Raw genomic sequence first — 17,987 nt, forward strand, 5'->3', positions numbered from 1 at the left:
GTTGCGCTGAGGAGGATAACACGCTTTTCTATTCTTTTTAACTTTCTGAACGTGTTTTTAATCCAAACATATCATATCTATATGTTTTTGGAATCAGGAACCGACAAGGAATAAGATGAAATTGTTTTTAAATCGATTTCGGAAATTTTATTTTAATCATAATTTTTATATTTTTAATTTTCAGAGCTTGTTTTTAATCCGAATATAACATATGTATATGTTTTTGGAATCAGAAAATGATCAAGAATAAGATGAACGTAATTTTAATTACAATTTTCAGATTTTTAATGACCAAAGTCATTAATTAATTTTTAAGCCTCCAAGCTGAAATGCAATACCAAAGTCCGGCCTTTGTCGAAGATTGCTTGGCCAAACTTTCAATCAATTTTATTGAAAAATGAGGGTGTGACAGTGCCGCCTCAACTTTTACAAAATGCCGGATATGACGTCATCAAAGACATTTATCGAAAAAATAAAAAAAACGTCCGGGGATATCATACCCAGGAACTCTCATGTCAAATGTCATAAAGATCGGTCCAGTAGTTTAGTCTGAATCGCTCTACACACACACACACACACACACACACACACACACACCCACACGCGCGCGTGCGCGCACGCACGTGGGAGAGCGCAAAGAAAGAGAAAGAGGGCGTGGAGGCGGGTGGACTGAGAGAGTCTTATTCTGTAATGTCGGCATCATTTAGAACTGAGTTGGACCTAATATCATTCCAAAATAATATGCTGCAATGTACATTTACAACTGAAACTAATTTTGTATTCTGCGTATTGTGAAACTTGGTGGAATGAAGCGTTACAAAAAGATGGCCGCATTTTGAATCGTTGTTATTATTATAAGTGTTAGATCTGTAGCTGTTATGACAGTGAGCCTGTCTGCTTGACTAAGTGTTTACCAGAGTGTCTGTGTATCTGTCCTTCTGTGCAGCCCGCTACATTAGTGTCGGTCTGTCGGCTTGTTTGCTTTGTAATGAATAAGTATTGTGCTCAATTTTTACAATAAAAGTTAAAAAGAAATGTGCGAATTGTGTGTGTGTATGTGTGTGTGTGTGTGTGTGTGTGTGTGTGTGTGTGTGTGTGTGTGTGTGTGTGTGTGTGACAGACTGCTGCCTGTCTGTATCACACTTTGTTTGTCTGTCTGTCTATTTTGCGTACGTGCTTTTCAACATGTGGACGTGTCCGTATCTTAAAAAACGTATCGCATCCACACGCACCTTCGCGAATTAGCCAATTTATTAGAGATGATATTTTTGAGTTTTCTGTTTATGCTACGCCCACTCTCTCAAGGACTTCACCTGAAGTTGATAAGTCAAATCCAATGGCGCATATTGCGTTACGCAGTTTGAAGCATTTAAATGAGCAGTCACCATGTTGAATGTTGAATGCAGAAGAACAAGGAACTTAGTCGATAAATATCGACAGGGGGCCGACTAATGGTTTAAATGTGAAATGTGTGTATAATAATGGGTGTGGGTCTGAAATGAAGTTAGGTAGTAGTTAACATTTGTTTTGAATAATTATTGGTATTTTGACAATGTGGGTAGCATGGAAATGTAAGCATTTGAATATACGTCTTAGGTACCATTGTACCCAGGAAGAGAGACGAGAGATAGGAGTAGGTTGCAATAGCTTGTGTGGTCTTTGAGTTTTGTTTTTGGAAAGACATTGTTAAAAAAAAGAAGACAAGTGCAGTAATGCAATATTTACCAACGATTGTACAAAGAACATGTGAGGCAACATTATGTCTATGATGGTGTGAAGAAAATTAGTTATGATTTATACTATTATTATTTAGACTTGAGACTGAATAGCAAAAGGCGAAGTGTATGTTTTGTGGTGTGAATTGAAACAAAATGAAAAGTGTAAATATCTGGGAAATTGTGGTTAAAAGACTTCGTTATTTCTTGATTGTTATTTACTATTATATTGAAGTGAATAGCAAAACGCTGTATTTGAAAACAGCATGGGATTTATATAAAAAAAATTTGGTATCAGGTAATGCCCTAGTTTTTACAAATTGTAGCAAAGTCGATTAACTTTACTATGTACGATGTTTGCTTGCAAATTACAACACAAACGCGAAAAACTTAACTATTTGTAGAGTTCTAAGGCATTGCAGACAAAGCAACTGCAAGAAAGTCAGGTTTTAGCAGTGTGAAAATCCGCTGAAAACGGTCTTATATCCCTTCCGTTAACATGGCTTCGTCCGGCCATACATGTAGGCTCTTATGACACTGACCCTGAGCTGACCCTGAGGCACTGAAAAGGTTTTCACGGAAAAATTCTCTCGAAGAACCAAATGGGTTCGGTGCATTTGTCAGTCTGTCACATGTTGAAGGGCCCCATACGGGTTGAAAGAGATAAGGTACTGTCGTGTTTTTCCCAAACCTAGTGCACTACCGTTCTCACGAGATAAGTTACTTCTGTTTTGTTCCGGGTTTTTTTTCCAATTGACACCATGTATGAGAGATGAAACAGAAAAGCCTGTTGTGAAAATGCAAACATTTAGAGGAAAAAAAGAAACAAAACAAAAGTAACTGTTCTCATGACAACGGCAAACAACGACACATGTTCACCGCCCTCAGCTAATTCAAGAAATCACCCCCCCCTCCTGCTAGGTACACGTGCACTCAAGTTAACCTCTGCTTTGACCTGTGTGCCAAGTCAGATGAGAGAGAGAGAAAGCGAGAGCGAGAGAGAGAGAGAGAGAGAGAGAGAGAGAGAGAATTGAATTGAATTGAACTTTATTTTACAAGGATTTAGATTTAAGGCTACACCTTTTCTTACAATCTGTCCTTGGGACGCATAGACCCACAATTATATAATTAAAATTAAAAAAAAAATTAAAAAAAAATTTAAAAAAATTAAAAATTAAAAAGTTAAAAAGTTAACCAACACAAGGAGGTCGGAAAACGTGATAATAAAGATGACGATGATGATGATGATGACGATAATGATGATGATAATGATGATGATGATGATAAAGATGAGGCATGAAGAGCATACATTATGTGGTTATTCATAAAATCAAATGCATACTATGCAGGTAATTATAAATACAAGCTGGTGGCAATCGAACATGTAGCAATAGAGTAACAAAAATATGTTCAGAATATACAATGCACAGCATATTTTTGACGTAATACTAAGTTTGGTAAGTCAAAAGGCGTTAAACTACTCAGACATTAAGTGGTTTTTTACACATTTTTTAAAACTTTTTAATGACTTTAGGTGCTTAAAGGATGATGGAAGTGAATTCCAAACTGAAGTACCCGAAAAAGCAAGACTGGTCTTATACAGGTCAATTCGTGGAATTGGTGGGATCAAGTTGACCGACCCATATCTGTGGGTAGCTTTATTAAATAATGATGTAATGTAAATCGGCACTTTACCGTGATACAATTTATGCATGAAAATGGCTTTGTTTAACTTGAGATGCTTTTCCAGTGGAAGAAAGTTAAGCATTTTTAATTTCATATCTGTTGAGGCATTATCCTTTACGATGAGTTTGGCCGAGCGACGATAGAGAGAGTCTAACTTTTTCAAGTGGACATCACTGCTGCCATCCCAGAGCGTCGAAACATAATTAATGTGAGGCATTACATGAGCATGGTGGAACATTTCCAGAGTCCTTCTGTCGGTATATTGCTTTAACTTGGATAGGAGGAAAACGTTCTTGGCTACTTTCTTGCAAATATGCTGTATTTGTGCCTGCCACTTGAATTCACAATCAAGAATTACCCCTAAAACGCGATGCTGTTGAACTTGTTCAATTGATTGCGTACCAATAGTAAGATTTAGTTTGAGTGGAGAAATCTGATGTTTTTGTCTGGTTGCAATTACCATACTTTTAGTTTTTATTGGATGGACAAGCATAGCATTAGCACTACACCAGTTATTTACATCGTTTAAAGCTGTTTGAAGGGAGGACTCTATTACTGTAACAGACTTTCCACTTGAGTGAAGAGAAGAATCGTCAGCAAAAAAATCACTTCTTACATTACTGTCAGAAATGTGCAGTGGCAGATCATTGATATACAGACAGAACAAGATCGGCCCAAGCACTGACCCTTGAGGCACCCCGCATTTCACAGTCTCCTCAGTAGATATTTTACAGTTTAGGGCAGTATATTGAGACCTGTCCTGTAAATAGGAAGCAAAAAAGTTACACACTGAACTGTTTCTGAGATACAACTGTAATTTCTTCAGTAAAATTGAATGATCAACAAGATCAAACGCTTTTTTAAAGTCGAGAAACACAGCACCACTGATTTCAGATCGGTTTGTTGCAGACAACCAGGTGTCGCATAGCGTGGTAAGGGCGCTGTGACAAGAGTGATTTGTTCGAAAACCAGATTGAAATTGATGGAAAAGGTTTCTGCTTTCTATGTACGCGAGCAAATGTTTGTGTATATGTTTTTCCAATGGTTTGGATAAAATGGGTAATAAGGAAATGGGTCTAAAATTATTTGGGTCGGATAAATTTCCGCCTTTATGGAGTGGAATTACTTTTGCTCTTTTTAGTAAACTAGGTACAGTATTTTGCTTTATGCAGAGATTATACGCATAGGTGAGTGGCTCCACAATATATGGTAGAGCTAATTTGGCCAAGTAAGGAGGAATCTTGTCAGGACCCATGGACTTTTTATTCTCAAGGCCTTCTAGCGCCTTACCTACCTCATGCACTGCCATGTCTGGAATAGTAAAAAAATCGTCCGGTTTACATTTGTCATTGCAAAAATCATGTAATTTTGTGAGAGAGACTTCAAGGTCAGAATCAGGACTGTCGCATTTTGCAGATTCATTTAGCCTATTGGCAAGGGACAAAAAATGGTTATTAAAATCTTCAGGGGAGATGGTTGTGGCAGACCGATTTGAGTTCTGTTTAGATTTACCTAATATGTTATTAACAGCACGCCAAACAGTTGCAATATCTTTCTTGTCCTCGATTAATGTATTAAAGTAATTTGCTTTTGCTTGACGTGTTAATTCTGTCACTTTATTCCTTTGTTTCTTAAAATCAGACTTCATGTTGTTTGCTTTGTAAAAATCACGCAGGGACATGGCTTCTATAATCTGTTCCGTCAACCATGGGGGAAGAGATGGATATTTCACTCTGTGGTGACGTAGTGGGGCATGCTTATCCACTATAGGATAAAATATATCTAAAAGGGCGCCCAACGCTTCGTCAGCAACAACATGATTAAACACAGAGGAAAATGGTGCTAAACTGAGATCAAAGAAGAATTTAGTTTCATCAAACGTTTTAAAGCTTCTATATTCAATAGTTGTATGGCCCTTGTGCACCGGCTTAGGTAACTTGAACGACCAAGAACAAAATACTGAACAATGGTCACTGATGCTTGAAGGTACAGTTTTCACGTTTGACACCATGGAGGTATTATTAGTGTAAATGTGGTCAATCAACGTTGATGTTGTATCAGTCAATCTGGTTGAGGTGTTCACAAGTTGATGGAATCCAAAGAGAGATGTAACTGAGCGCCAGGCTGTCTGGGTTTTATGCAAGTCTATGTTAAAATCACCAAGTAACAAAACATTGCGATTATTACATTTGATGTTATCCATCAAATCAATAAAATCGTCAGACCAAGCTGAATTGGATGCGGGATTTCTATATACAAAACCGAGGAGAAAAGAATTCGAATTCTTATAAGAAATTTCAAGCCAAAGGCATTCAATACTTTTCACTTCCAGATCAGCCCTGCGCTTAACAAACTTTGCAATGGAATCATGGACATAAACAGCAAGACCAGTATGTTGTACTTCCATACTGTCGCGTCGGATAACAGAATAGTGAGGTATCCGCAACATATCATCACAGATGCGTGAGTCCAGCCTAGTCTCTGAAATCCCAAACAAATGGGTTATGGGAGAATGTTGATTTAATAACACGCAGAGATCAGGAATTTTGTTCAAGAGATGATAAATGTTTAAGTGTCCGATATTCAGTCCTGCGGCTGGAGCTAGTGCCGACATGCTTATAAATGTTAAGAGTACACGCAGAAGCAGACACAATCCGCACACACTGGACGTTGTAGAGTGAAAGTTCAAGATTTGCTAGAAAAGGCAAAGTCCTTGTCGTCTACGAATTACACAATAGAGTTCTAAACAATGTGCTACGACGGGTCGATCAGACGATATGGAGAAGTGCTAGAACCGAAGGGAAGGAAACACTCTTTCCTCAGTGTCCACGTCACGTCACACAGACAGGCAGTCCGAGTACAACGCAAGGCACAACTAGAAACACAGGTATAGTCACTGCACAAGGTGCAAAATCGCTTCGAACTTGATCGTAAGGTTTCAAGCGTAACACAAGCTCTAGGTTGTATAACACTACAAGAAAATTAAACCAAATAATGTTTGTCCAAGGCGACCCGGCGATCGCGCTCACACACACACACACATACACATACACATGCACTCACGCACAGACACACACACACACACACACACACACACACACACACACACACACACACACACAGTTGCTGCATTTGATGCTGTTTGTGACTATGCACGGAGCAAATACAACGCTCAATACTGTTAAACAAACTGAAATATTCCGACCAGTCCGAAGGTCACCTAACTTACACAGCCTTCAGTTTTAAGCTTTTAACACATCAGCTGAGTTGAAATTAAATTCAGCAGCTGAACTGCATTTGCACTGAGCTGTGACGACAGGTGCGGCAGTTGGACACGGTCAGCAGACTGGCTGTAGACAGGTGGGTGTCCGGGGGGAGGGACCGCAAACTGCTGATGACTGGTAGGGCGAATTTGCGGACAGGGGCGAATGGGCGGCGCAATTGCGCTGCTTGCGTATTGCCAAATTGGTTGCGTTGGCGTGGTCACTGCATGCGCCAGTTGACCGACAGACTCTCGTGTAGACTGGGTGGTCGGGTAGGTAAATGGAGGGGGCAGGTTAACAGGGGTACGGGTGGGAATAAGTGAAGGGTAGTGGTGGGAGGACGGCGGGGGTGGAGGTGGTGGAGGGTAGGAGTGGGAATGGTGGTTTGGGATGGAGCGTGCACCCGTGTCCTCATTAGAGTGTCTGTGTGGAGGCTGCTTGCGACGAGAAAGGTCGCGGTTGTCCTTGTCATGGTTCTTTGCTTGATGAGCGTCATCGCTGGAACGGCGGACCTCTTTCAAGTTGGATGTGTCGGCATATTTGATGTTAATAGCCAGTTTGGCAGTGCCCTTTGCGCTGGGGTGAATATGATCGCTGTAGAGCGCCAATCTCGGTGCACCACTGCTCGCAGTGAAGCTGCTGGAGTTGTCTACAAAGACAGCATCAAGACGTCGGCAGGCAGCTTCCAGGTTTCTATTTGAGGGAAGGATGGAGTTGTTGAAAGTGTGTCGACCTTTTGCTGGCAGGATGGAGCTGAGACAGACTCTGGCATTAGGAAAGGCTTTGCGGCACAGTCCAATTATGTCGGCCCACTCTTTCTCCGACACAGGTCCCATCTTGCAACTGTTGACGCCAACATGAACAGTCACACGATTCACTGCTGCTTGAGGAGATGTGGCATTGCCGTGCAGCCATTTGCACAGGTCATACACTGTCATACCAGACACGCATACTTTTTGCAGAATCTCACCCTTTGGTGCCAGTCGTTGTGGGTCGACATGCTCGATGACAGAATCGCCGATCAAGAGCATGGTTGACTGGCCGGCAACCGAAAGAGTGGACAATGTTTCTTGGGGTGATGTTGGTTTCTGTCTGTCCACACATTCATCAGGGTTTTCCTTAAGTGGGTGGACCGACTGGGACTGGGAGAGTGTGGACTCGCTGGGGGAGTTGTCGTCGGATAGGGCGGCAAAGGAGTTAGTGGTGGGGACAGCATACATGAGAGGAGGGGAGGGAGGAATAGCGCTCCCGACATAGCGAGGGCTTTGTTGCACACAGTTCTCTGTTGCAGAGAGTTGGCAAGGGGGAAGTGTGGTCCGGGTGGCATTGCCATTGGCAGCAGTTACAGTTTGAACTGCTTGAGAGTAGCTTTTCTTTGATTTAACCTCACGGCGCGCTTCCTGCAACTGGCATTTTATGCTAACATTTTCTTTTTCGAGACAGGTCACTTTGTTTTTTAGGACTGACAGTTCTTCTGCCTGTTTCTCGAATTTCTCTGAAAAGTTTCTCATCAGAGTGTTTTTTACTTGCATCTTAGCGTCTTCGATTTGACTTATTTCCGCTTTACCATCCGACAGCTGTTTTGTGGCATTTACAGTGTCTTGGAGGATGCAGTGGATGGCGGAAATCTCATCCTCTACCTGAGATAGACGACGCCACACTGCAGGTAGAGCATTGTTGGCAGGCCTGCCCCTTGAGCTGCGTGCATCGTGTCGCGTTCGGCTTCGGGGCGTGAGTACAGACCTCTTAGACAGAGTGCTGCGCGGCGTTGCGTGGCCTGTGGTGGTTGCAGCGGTGTCTTGATGCGAGGGGATGAGGGTGAGGGTGAGGGTGTCTGAGACAAAGAAAGGAGGAGCGGTGTCTGTGGGTTTGGGGGAGGCAACGGGAGGAGGGGTAGAAGTTATGGGGCACTTGTCTTCCATGGTTGAGCGGAATGAGAGGGGCAAGTTACACAATGACTCTGTAAGCTCTACATGATCGTTGTTGTCATTGTATTTTGCTGACAGCTTCTCCACAAGGTCGCACTCAGCACTCCACATCGCGCACCCACGGCCCTGACACAGCAGCGTGCCGGCAGGTGTCACTGTGAAGTACAGCGTGATTGTTAGGAATTTCTTGTTCTGTACTTTGAACCGCAACACGGTTTTTGCCAGTTCTGGTGGAGTGACGTTGGGTGTTTCAAAAGATGGCACAATGACTGATTCAATAACTGTATTGTCTTTGTCGAAATCTTGGGATTTAAATGAAAAACTCCCTCCTTGAAAGGAAGAATAGCGCAGAAGGAGAGCGCTTCGCCACAATACGATTTCATGCTCTCCGCAGAAAAATCTTTTCTGATTGGGGCACAGGGTTGGGATGAGCTTGGCTGATAGCTCCGTGCCTACGGAGGACGCCATGAATACACACACGCAGCACACTATAGTACTACACACACTTCACAGCACATTTTCACACTCGCCGGGGCAGGCACAGAACTTCACATATGTTGCATCACGACGGCTGGGCAGAGGATGGATCCCGCAGATCGAGAGAGAGAGAGAGACACACACACACACACATAGACAGAGACAGACATAGAAAGACAGAAGCGGAGAGACTCAGAGGGAGACACAGACAAAGACATACATACAGACAGAGAGAGAGAGAGAAAAAAATGTAACTGATCTCGTGAGAACGGTTGAGGCCTTGCAAGGTTTTGACGGCAACAATAATTATTGTAGTTCTCTAAGACTTTATTTCTGTTTGATTTGTGATATGTTGGGAAGACATATTTATCAATTGATCAACAAAATAAAACATAATACAAAACGACACAACATTGTTAAAATCATTATTGGCCAACGTTGAACGTTTACGAAGGCCTCAATCTTCCCGCGCCGTAGACCAGATTAATAGGTGCTTGATTTTGGTATTTTGATTTACATAACATTAAACCTTTCTTGGGGTTCATGGTCATGGCAACAGCCATAATAATATTATATCATGTATAATATTACATTTCAGCATATGTGAATTACATGTCATCATACCAAACTGTCATACATTTTTATTCCCACATTATTCTGATTGATCACAACCAAACCTACTATCAGTGGACACATCCAAATGCAAGCGCCTGTTCTTGACAACTTGCCACTGATCTAAAAATATAGATAAGTGCAACTTGCTGGGTCCTTTGCCACAGACACTGTTTGGCCTGTAGGTAAAATGTACAATGTATTTTCTGATTTGTGCACAAAAGTTTATTTTTTTATTGTTTTTTAACATAACAATGTTTAATGTCACTGTATGTTTGAAAGACCATGGTCACATTTGTAAAACAAATGTTAAATTAGAAAATAAATAACATTTTGGTTCATGATTTTTCCTATACCTGTGCTGAAAATAAGAAATAAAATGTTGGTATATAAGTCACTCAGATGCAGTGTAGTATGAATGGTTTGAGTTTGTTGCGGTTGACCCTGCACATTTAGACCTATGATGATACCTTCGTTTTTGTTGAACAATTTTGCCTTCACCCCTCCCATAGGGTGACGTATTTCACAACTTCCTGTGTTACACAAACTCAGTGATGACCAATTTTGCCTTCACCCCTCCCATAGGGTGACGGATTTCACAACTTTCTACTGATGAACAATGTTGCCTTCACCCCTCCCAAAGGGTGACGGATGTCACAACTTCCTGTGTACACAAACTGATGACGTATTTCACAACAAAATGGCGCTGCCCATGGTCACCCTCGAAACTAACCGTATAAATGGGGGCCTCCTGGCCCCCATAACAATGGTGAGTGCGCGTGAGAGCCAGAAATACTGCACTCATGATTGTGTGAACGAAGACGACGAAACCTACCATTTGCGACGTTTTCATGGGTCTTCTTCATGGATATAGAAAACGAAACAACACAGAAACAAGCAGAAGACACACGGTAGAACAGAAAGAAGAACTTCAGGCCCACATACCAAAACAAACGGACCAATTTAATGTTGAATGTTTAAACCTGATGCAATGAAGTACATGTACTTGGTTGGTGTATAAAGAACATGTTGCTGAAAGAGGTACATATACCGCTCAAGTATAGTCTACTGATAGGATGTCAAGGTACCTCAACGAATCAAGCAAAGAAGCAATATGCTTAAAAGGATCTATTTCTTAAACTACGAAGGTTGTTGTCTCGGTTTCTTTTACAGCTCACCTTGAAATGTGATTATTTTCTCAAAAGTAAATTTAGGTAAAACTGACACCGCCCTTGCCTTTAAGTACATGGTCTGCTTCGCACCAGTGCTTTTTGAAAGAAGGCTAACAGGAAAACATCTAAGCGTATCAAAATCACGTTAAATGGCACATAGGGAGTAACAAGATAACACCAAACAAACATCAACGACACAAAACAACAAGTCGCGTAAGGCGAAAATACAACATTTAGTCAAGCTCAGTCGAACTCACAGAATGAAACTGAACACATTGCATTTTTTCCGCAAGACCGTACACTCGTAGCTTCGTCTGTCCACCGCTCGTGGCAAAGGCAGTGAAATTAACAATCCAGAAAAGCGCGGTAGCGGTTGCGCTGAGCAGGATAGCACGCTTTTCTATATCTCTATTCTTTTTAACTTTCTGAACTTGTTTTTAATCCAAACATATCATATCTATATGTTTTTGGAATCAGGAACCGACAAGGAATGAGATGCAATTGTTTTTAAGTCAATTTTGGAAATTTAATTTTAATCATAATTTTTATATTTTTAATTTTCAGAGCTTAATTTTAATCCAAATATAACATATTTATATGTTTTTTTGAATCAGAAAATGATGAAGAATACGATAAACGTATTTTTGAATCGTTTTATAAAAAAACAAAGTCATTAATTAATTGTTAAGCCTCCAAGCTGAAATGCAGTACCAAAGTCCGGCCTTCGTCGAAGATTGCTTGCTTGGCCAAAATTTCAATCAATTTTATTGAAAAATGTGGGTGTGACAGTGCCGCCTCAACTTTTACAAAATGCCGGATATGACGTCATCAAAGACATTTATCGAAAAAATGAAAAACGTCTGAGGATATCATACCCAGGAACTCTCATGAAAAATTTCATAAAGATCGGTCCAGTAGTTTAGTCTGAATCGCTCTACACACACACACACACAACACACATACACATACACACACGCACACACACACACACACACACACACACACACACACATACACCACGACCCTCGTCTCGATTCCCCCCTCTATGTTAAAACATTTAGTCAAAACTTGACTAAATGTAAAAATGACCGCTAGCATTTTACTCCAACGATCCTCCCTTTAGGACTAAAGATAAGTTATTAGTACGGCAAATTTTTAAAGTAATAATCTGATCTTTATTTTGAATTTTCCTTAACAAAACATGGCCCAAACTGTAAAGCATAACTGGTAAAAATAACTTAATTGTGTGACTGCAGCTTTAACATTAAGCAACTAACTTCCAGGATGTTTCTTGACTTTTTCCATAACCCTGGACGTTTCTTCCTGGTTCCCCTCACCCTCCAGCTCCACCCAACCCCCATCACCACTACCACCCCTCTGTATTGTGCTTTTAAAACGTCTTGCATCATGGCTTTTAGCGAAAAACTGAGTGCAACGCGTAGCTGCTCCAAGAAGCTTAACATAAGGAAAACGTAGCCATTACTTGTCTTCTGTCGTTTTATTCATCTGAGGAAGAAATGGCTTTGATTCAGTTTGGAGCACTTCTACTTTTACTGGGAGGTTAGTAAGATCTCTGTCTCTGTCTCTGTCTGTCTCTCTCTGTCTGACTCTCTCTCTCTCTCTCTTTCTCTCTCTCTCTCCATCTCTCTCTCTCTCCCTTTCTCTCTCTCTCCCTTTCTCTCTCTCTCTCTCTCTCTCTCCATCTCTCTCTCTCTCCCTTTCTCTCTCTCTCTCTCTCTAACCCTCTATCTCTCTCCCTCTCTCCCTAACCTCCTGTCTCTCTCTCCCTTTCTCTCCAACCCTCTCTTTCTCTAACCCTGTCTCTCTCTCTCTCTCTCTCTGTGTCTCTCTATCTATTTCTCAAACCCTCTCTCTCTCTACCTCTCTCTCTCTCCCTTTCTCTTTAATCCTCTCTTTCTCTAACCCCTCTCTCTCTCTCCCCCCTCTCTCTCTCCCCCCCCCCCTCTCTCTCTCTCTTTCTCTATCTGTATCTCTCTCTCTCTCTAACCCTCTACCTCTCTCCCTCCCCCCTAACCTCCTCGCTTTCTCTCTCCCTTTCTCTCCAACCCTATATTTCTCTAACTCTCTCTCTCTCTCTCTCTTTACCCCCCCTCTATCTCTAACCCTCTCGCTGTTATTTTCCCAGGAGGGATCATTATCAAAATGAATTACAATATTTAAAATCATTCCTACCCACCACACCAAGCAAAGTTTCATTTTAGGGGTATTGTTGGTTATTCCTTGTCAGATGGCGTTTACCTTTGTCTTGCACTCCTAAATGGCTTCCGTTATCAGAGGAAATAGCAGGACAATTCCCAACGAGTGTGTTATGCTTTAATGTGACTAATTGGATTCTTGTTCTTGTACAATTGTTTTTGTTCTTGCCATTATTCCTGTGTTTCCCTCTTTATTTCAACCCGAGGTCTTTCCTATTCAGGAGGGCTAGCTCAGTTGATAGCACGTAAAAGACCTCGGTTATTCTGCAAGGCTGATTATACCTAAACACGCTAACACCTCAACTTGCCTCAGAAACTGTTCAAAGTCTCTGGACAGAACGATTGCCAGTCCATTGTCATAAATTAAATTCTGAAGTTTGTTTCGGGATCCCATGGAAAAATAGTGCAGTTATAAAACTGATTGTAGGCATAACATGATCACTTTACTTGCAGCGTGCAGAGGCTTCCAATGGGTCAAAACGACCGACGACGGCGCGCAGCTGGATATCTGTTCCGGGGATCCAGTGAAGCTCCACTGGTACTTCAACCTGTCGCAGGGAGAACGCGTCAAGGAGATCGAGTGGAAGCACCAGGCTGAAAACGGTGACGTGCGCGTCGTGGCCAACTACAACAAGAAGAACTTTGTGCCCACGGCGGATTTTTCTGGCCGGGTGAGTCATGGTGGGACTGGGGCGCTGGAGCTGAGCTGCGCCACCATTCTGGAGTCCGGCAACTACACGGTGTTGGTCAAGATAGTGGACGTTACCAACACCGTGTCGGAGTATCGCCGGTCTGCTACTGTCGTGATCAATGGTATGTTTCTACTTCTACATATTCATAGTTCACGCTGCCAAGCCGGGTGACACTGCAATACGCCGCGTCACCGCATGACGTCAAATGCATCAGCTGTTCGCAGTGAGTATCTCCAGAAAATCGCCTCTAACTTCTTCCAAATAACATATCATAACATTGCTGTTGTCTTCACTTTAGCATAAGGTGCTATAGTATCCTGGAATCGATTCATTTTGTTCCTCCGACATATGCGTGGCCCTCGAAGTAAGATTATGTACACTTTTCAAGCATATTCAGTGTAAATTTAGGCATTCCTCAGTTCGTATGGAAAAATAACCTCACGGACAAAGCTGCAGATACCTGGAGAGTAATTAAAGGCCATTTCGTGATACGCACGTCACTTTTTGTTATTCAAGTTGGTATACTTTGATCACAGTTCGTGAATTCATTTGGTCACCGAAAGATTTCACGGGTGTACGCCGCGTCACTCGCCGGGTGTCTGCCCGATCACTTTTAGCTTTGCCATGGGTGTGCGCCGCGTCAACAACTTTCGTTTCTACTTGGCCATACTGTTTATCGTTTAATGGTGGTATTGCGTACTTTTTGATACAAGCTGAACTCAGGAAGTACATGGACTGATCCGTGTATGTGTCTTTTCCATTTCATTACAGATGGAATTGTCCGCTGTCACCCTTGATAGCTTCTTGGATGTAAGTACTGAAGAAACTGTTCAAACGCAACCACTTCAAGATCTAAGTGAGGCTATAGGCCTCCCAGCCATGACGTCAACGCCGGCAAAGAAAACCCGAGTTCGGGAACTTTGCCAAGATTGTGGAAAAATCTTTTCACGAATGTCCAGTCTTAAAGAACACAGACGCATGAAACATGATTTTGCGCAAGGGCCAAGGTACTCCTGCCAACATTGTGCCAAAACGTTTATGAATAGATCTGACTTTCACAGTCACATCAGTGCTCACAGCGGTGTCAAGCCTCACCTTTGCGAAAAATGCAACAAGTCATTCCAAAACAGACGGAATCTCACCAGATACATTGATCTTCTGATTGCGTTCATTCTCACTTGGCACTACAGAAAACTGTTTTCGAATAAAGGACTTTTTTCCTGTCTTGTGGTTTAATGAAACACAGCGGTACTGCAGTTGGTTGTTTGGATGTGTTGCAACGCAATGATTAATTACAGACTTAAAATCCTGGAAACAGTGAGCACAGCGAAAATCCATGACCAGATATGCTGAAATAAGAAAGAAAAAGATGTTATCTTTTGGGGATTTATAGAATGAACAGAGAGAGAGAGAGAGAGAGAGAGAGAGAGAGAGAGAGAGAGAGAGAGAGAGAGAGAGAGAGAGAGAGAGAGAGTTTTGAGTTGAATCTGTCCACAATTACAGGAAAACACACAACTGGTGTGTTATGTTCTCTTGATCTTGCATAAAAGTGACAAAAAACATCCAGCTAAGTCATATTTCTGTGGAGAGCTGTTTTTCGCATCAAACTGCCACACACAGACCGACAGACACAGAGAGACCCAACTGTATTATTTTGAAGTACTTGACGCGGCGCTCACCCGATCGGTGACGCGGCACACACCCATGAAAAAATAAAAAAGGATCCGGCGCACACCCGACAAAAACTTGGGTGACTTCAGAAATTCATGCAGTGTAATCAAACTACAGCACCATACGTCTCAACAAGTGACTGAACTATCAATAAATGACCATCGAACGTTCTCCGATTGTCTGCAGCTTAGTTCGTGAGCTTGATTTTCCATGAGAATCGTGGAAAACCTAGATTTAAACAGAATACGCTTGAGAACTGTGAATAATCTTATATCTACGTCCACACATGCGTCCGAGGAACAAAATGAATCGATTCCAGGATACTATAACACCTTATGCTAAAGTGAAGACAACAGCAATGTTATGATATGTTATTTGGAAGAAGTTAGAGGCGATTTTCTGGAGATACTCACTGCGAACAGCTGATGCGTTTGACGTCATGCGGTCACGCGGCGTATTCCAGTGTCACCCGGCTTGGCAGCGTGTAGTTCGTTCCTGAACTTTTTCTTTCTTGCCCCGGGCTGACTCTTTGCCGTTGCAAGTGATTCAAATTGGGATGGATCAGTAAATCGGTCTCCACCCTGGGCAATTCCCTCCACCACCCCCCACCACCCTACCCCCACCCGTATGATCACACGCACTGTTTCGCACATTCTGTTTTCTTGTATATCATCCTGCATCATTAAGTTTTATCTTCCTCTTCAAGTATTTTGCAAGGCAAACTACGCGAAAAAGCAAACACCAATCTATCTGTTTGGAGAAAGGTAATGCGCATAGATCATCCTTAGATCCATCGGTGGATCGAAACTATTCTTGAAAGTCGACAATCTTTGATTTTGCACAATATGTACCCGTCCTTCTGGACTGCACGAAGCCAAAGTGGGTGCCAACCATCTCGGTGGCAACAATCAACGGGGTCTCATTGGTTGAAATCACATCAACTCTCAGTTTCAACCAATCCCAGCCCGTGGTGACATCCAGCTTCGTTTTGTGCACCTCAGTCCTGCTGCAATGAAAATATTAGATTAATTCTTCGCAGTATGTTTTATGCCTCGTAGACATGCCAAAGACCCAGAGTGGACAAATGGAAGTTCACCAAGACAGGAAAGCAGTGCGTGACGTCACCACAAACCTTTGGCGCGTGCAGCTGACGTGTGGACAGTTCTCTGATCGAGGTCACCCGCCTGTTGACGTCATCTGGAAGGTCTGACCGGGTTGTGTAAGCGTGTGTGTGTGTGTGTGTGTGTGTGTGTGTGTGTGTGTGTGTGTGTGTGTGTGTGTGTGTGTGTGGGTGTGTGTTTGCGCGTGTGTGTGTGTGCGAACGCGTGCGTCTGTGTAGAGTGACTTACAGTTACCTTCTGGACAGATACATGAACTCCTGAAGCTTTACATGTGAATTCTTCCAGATGACATCCCCAGACAGTTTTCAATTATTTTTCGGCAACCGCATTTTCGATTAAATGGTTGGTCAAACATCCTTTGACCCGGACCAGACTATTTGACTGCATGTTAGCTTGAAAGCTGAACAAAATCAATCAATTTGTAAATAAAATGTTTGGTTTGAATCGAAATTGCAAAAACAGAATCCGTTTTATGCAAATAAGGATAGCCGTGTACATGACACCGAGACACCGGGGCTGACAGACTTACTGCAGCTTTTGAAATCGTTGAAAGCGTCTTTATTTGAAATTCTGTACATCTAAATGACCTATTGATATTTTCTTTCAGACTCCAGACGGTGAGCAGCTGGCCAGCTCCAGCTTTGAGAACAGCAATTTTCACTTGCTCTTACCGAATCCGACCAAGGGAGGCAACTACTCGTGTAGTCTCCCTTCCTTCTCCCCGGCAGCGAAGTGTCTCCCTCAGGACTCTGACCTCAGGGACGACGTCACTGTCGACGTTGACGAGACATTTGCCAGGTTCACGCTGCTGGAAGCCCATCAGGTCGCCATGCAAGCACAAATGGACGAAGATGCGGCGATCACAGGGGGCAAGATATCAGCTTTGGAGTCACAAATGGAGAACGAAACGTCAGCGATCAACGCTCGGTTGGGTAAGTACTTTGTTTGCGAGTAGTACATCGTTGACAAAATTCAACAGTATGAACTTACTGATATTAATTTACTTTTGTGGGTGACCTTGGCAGCTAGTGATGTGCCCGGGGCTACCATAATGTCATAAATATCTTCTGCCGCTCTCGACAACCGGGGGATGTACGTACGAGAAAGTGCCCAACTCGGTCGGATTGCTTGAAATCACAAACGGATCTCAATGTCCCACCAGGTTGAGCACTTTTTTGTGCACACCACCCCAGTATTCCAAATTGTCAATTGCCGCAAAACACTCACAGATTTTAAGATCCTGAACAGAAGTGGTTGAAAGTCATGCGCATAAATAGAGATTACCCAATATTCACATTGGGATACCCGAGAGACTTGCATTTTTTAGTGGGGAATGCATGGGGGTCGAGGTTTGCCGATCATGTTCAAAAAAATCGATTTTTATTATTAGAAAAAATCAGTGAATAAGCTAATGACCTTATTTTAATTTCAGAT

General features: G+C 42.4%; 1 protein-coding gene across 1 annotated transcript in view; it reads left to right on the forward strand.

The window, feature by feature from the left end:
- The first annotated feature begins 12,278 nt into the window (after window positions 1-12,278).
- The window catches only part of LOC138957572 (uncharacterized), a 7,292-nt gene continuing 1,583 nt past the window's right edge, over window positions 12,279-17,987 (forward strand). The window contains exons 1-5 of the mRNA XM_070328669.1: window positions 12,279-12,413; window positions 13,523-13,882; window positions 16,491-16,636; window positions 17,161-17,485; window positions 17,986-17,987. The exon at window positions 17,986-17,987 is cut by the window's right edge and continues 1,583 nt beyond it. Coding sequence (XP_070184770.1) covers window positions 12,371-12,413; window positions 13,523-13,882; window positions 16,491-16,636; window positions 17,161-17,485; window positions 17,986-17,987 — 876 coding nt within the window. The 5' untranslated portion in view covers window positions 12,279-12,370. The remainder of the gene's footprint in view (window positions 12,414-13,522; window positions 13,883-16,490; window positions 16,637-17,160; window positions 17,486-17,985) is intronic.

This window comes from Littorina saxatilis, linkage group LG2 (genome assembly GCF_037325665.1).
Source record: "Littorina saxatilis isolate snail1 linkage group LG2, US_GU_Lsax_2.0, whole genome shotgun sequence".
Classification (NCBI taxonomy): domain Eukaryota; kingdom Metazoa; phylum Mollusca; class Gastropoda; order Littorinimorpha; family Littorinidae; genus Littorina; species Littorina saxatilis.